The 3,382-nt window shown below is 42.5% G+C and overlaps 1 protein-coding gene across 2 annotated transcripts; it reads left to right on the forward strand.

Annotated features, from left to right (window-relative positions):
* The first annotated feature begins 866 nt into the window (after positions 1-866).
* LOC306913681 (uncharacterized protein) lies at positions 867-2,506 on the forward strand. 2 transcript variants are annotated; one of them, XM_079490490.1, is made up of 5 exons: positions 867-966; positions 1,069-1,761; positions 1,940-2,044; positions 2,132-2,169; positions 2,275-2,506. In XM_079490490.1, the coding sequence occupies exons 1-5, from the start codon at positions 909-911 to the stop codon at positions 2,389-2,391; spliced, it is 1,011 nt and encodes a 336-aa protein (XP_079346616.1). In that variant the 5' UTR covers positions 867-908; the 3' UTR covers positions 2,392-2,506. The 2 variants fall into 2 exon arrangements, with proteins under 2 accessions (XP_079346616.1, XP_079346617.1); XM_079490491.1 differs by having other exon boundaries at positions 2,281-2,506.
* The last annotated feature ends 876 nt before the right edge of the window (positions 2,507-3,382 follow it).

Below are 3,382 nucleotides of genomic sequence, written 5' to 3' on the forward strand. Positions count from 1 at the left end.
TAAAAGTAGGCTACTGTTGGAATTAGGTTATAGTTTAGCAATCTGAGAATTATGTGAAGGAGCCGTTTGAGTACATATCTACCCACTACAGTATGTCCCCTAGGAGGCTCCGTATTTGAGCCTAGGCTTATGTTTCAGTGAAATTAGTGAGTGAGTATACTACAGGTCATGAGATCAACTAAAGACAATATGATCATGTGTGTAATTCACACAACTCAACCTGTGCCCGTCGGTCACCGGCCGACATGGGAACGATGCAAGTTGGGAATAATTAGAAAACGGAATACATACCCCCATCCTAGTATGCAATACCCGTTATATCCATTATCAGAGCACCCGTTTTATCTGTCTGTCTGTGTCCCTTTTGTGACCATATATATATATACAGTATGGGGATCCCTGATGTTATCAGTATAATGGGCCTGGCCATTACGGGCGGATCGGTGGTTGAGGAAAGTCCTTGTGCAGTGGTACACGCTTGTGGAGAATGTCTGAAGTCAGGACTGCAAATGACATACAAATGACAGCCAGGAAAAGCATGGCAACCAGCTGATCGCGCAGTCCATGAAGGTTATACAAACTAGACAATTTTGAGAAATTGCAAGGTGTGGTTGGCCCAATTAATGCAAGTCATGGGGTGCAGTCATTGGGATGATGGGATCCGATGACTTGTTTCTAGTTCAACATCAAGGTCCGAAGTGAAAACGCTTTTGGAGGTGCGGCCTGCAACATACAATATAAGTTTGGGATCGATTGATGATATATGGGCCCCTCCCACAAAATTTGGGAACCAATTACAGCCAGATGGCAATGAATATAAAAAAAATCAGCCACTCACACACAGCCACAGCTCTTCAGATGTTGCTCTACACCCGTGAACTCTTTCCACTCAAGAGACAAAGTTGAAGATGATGGCAGCATCAAAGATCATCCAACATTTGATATGTCTACTTCTATGGAAAGAAGGTAAAATACGGCAATATTATTTTTACCTATAACCATAACAAACATGCATTCTTAAAAAACAATGTATTTTTAATTATTTCTATATGGTATTTCTTTCTCCAGTTAGTTTGACTCAGTTTTCAGCACTAGAACAGCAGAAGGGTTTCATAATGGCTGATGTTGGAGAGACCGTGACTTTGCACTGCTTCTATCAAAAAGATGACATGGTGTTCCTAACCTGGTACAAGCAACGTCTTGGAGATAAACCTGAGCTGTTAGCAACACGGATGGAGAGGATAAAGAATGCTACGTTGTCAGATACATTCAAGAATGATCCCCGCTTCTTGGTGATCCCAGGAGAAGGAATAAATCACCTCATGATCTCAGATGTGCAATTGTCAGACTCTGCAATGTATTACTGTGGGATGGCGGCGTATTTTGAAATTCAGTTCCAAAAAGGGATCATGCTCATTGTTAAAGGTTCCTCGTCCAGCATCCAAACGATTGTCCAGGAGCCACCAAAGAAGTCAGCCCAGCCAGGAGACTCTGTGACTCTGAACTGCACCGTCCACACTGAGTCCTGTGCGGGAGAACACAGTGTCTACTGGTTCAGACAATCAGACAAATCTCAACCAGTATACTTGTACACCCATGACCAACGTTGTGAAATAGCAAACACAACACAGGGCAGCTTCTACAACTTCTCTGTGAAGAACCTCAAACTGAATGATGCTGGTACTTACTACTGTGCTGTGGCTTCATGTGGGGCGATACTGTATGGAAATGGAACCAGGCTGAACGTTCACGATACAGCAGGTAACAACATAACACAATCTTATTCTCAGCATCTAGTTAAACGTTGAGTGTAAAAATGTACCATAATATTTGTATCTACGTGTAATATGGGTTCTTGACAAAGTAATATACTCTTGCTTACAAATGGGAAAAGAACATAACACAAAAATCTGTATTTACTGGTTAAAAATCTCTACAGACACAACAAAAGTGTATTTCCTGAGTGGGGCACTGGTCATTTCCATCATCCTAGTCATTGTTTTGGCTTCCATCATCTACAAGTTGAAATGGAAAACATGTAGTGGTGAGTTAGAGCAGAGATTGAAAGTCCATAACTAAATGTATTTTATATTATCATGTAATAAAATAATGTACACATTTTTGTTTTTAGGACATTCACTTGGTTCCTCTGTGTCTCCTGCAAACACGGTAGGTTCTATTTATTCATCTGACCCAAATTATTTGCTGAAGGTCTCCACCAGGCACCGGTCTTGTTCCTCTGATCCTGATTTTCATATTGTTTTGTTATACAAGTCACAGAATGAAGACAACCTCCATTATGCTGCTCTCAGTCTCAGCAAGAAGAGCCGATCAAGAACACAGAGAAACATAATGGAGAATGATACAGTGTATGCTGGAGTTAGACAATAGAACTGATACCACTGCTATCTTGTGGGGATTCAAATCCATGTCTTATTATGAGAGTTCACAAAACAATTCCTACAGTTTAAAATGGTCTCTGGCTAATTTAGTCACTTCAACTTCAAGTAAACAAATATCTTCCTTACTTTCTCAGATATTACAGCTTCCCATAACCTTACTTTGTAAGCTGAACAATGCATGACTTTGTAATCAACACACGATTAAACATAATTTAGTTTTATTTCTCTCTTTCTGTTCTTGGGTGTGGGGGTGAGGTGGTCCTTATCCATAGTTACTCCAGCTGCCCTGTTCGGTTGCTCCGTTGCCTCCCTCACGCTGCCATACTCTGTTCAGCAGACGCTCATGCTCGGTACACTGGTAGCTAAAATAATGATTCTACCAGAGTGGAAGACACCTACTGTACCTTGTTTTACTAGCAACATTTGAACATATATGGGACCCTATTATGATCGAGTCATCTCGACTCCACTGTGTAACTGCTCTGCTTTCTACACTCTTTTTGTCTCCACCAGGCCGAAGGCATGGGGAGAGAGTATGTTTTGCACTCCGTCCGTGTGTGTGTGTGTCCGTCCGAGTATGTTTTGCACTCCGTCCGTGTGTGTGTGTGTCCGTCCGTGTGTCCGTCCGTGTGTGTGTGTGTCCTTCCGTCCGTCCGTTACCAGCTAATCTCTGGCACCGATAACCCGGTCGATGCCAAACTTTGCACACACACTCCCTGGATGCCAACGATGAACCTCTGCCCCACATTTTCCAGAACGGCCTGTTATAGCGCCACCATGAGGCAGCTTTTCACATGTTTTACCTAAAACTGCACCGATCTGCGTGAAACGTTGCATGCACACTCCCTAGAGGCCAAGGACAAACCTTTGACCTGCATTTTCCGCATCTGCCTTTTATAGCGCCACCAGGAGGCCGACTTTTGTAAAACACATTTTTGGATATTACTCCTCCAGATTCTGTCCAAAAATCTCACAAATCG

Source organism: Electrona antarctica (assembly GCF_951216825.1).
Source record: "Electrona antarctica genome assembly, chromosome: 21".
NCBI lineage: Eukaryota > Metazoa > Chordata > Actinopteri > Myctophiformes > Myctophidae > Electrona > Electrona antarctica.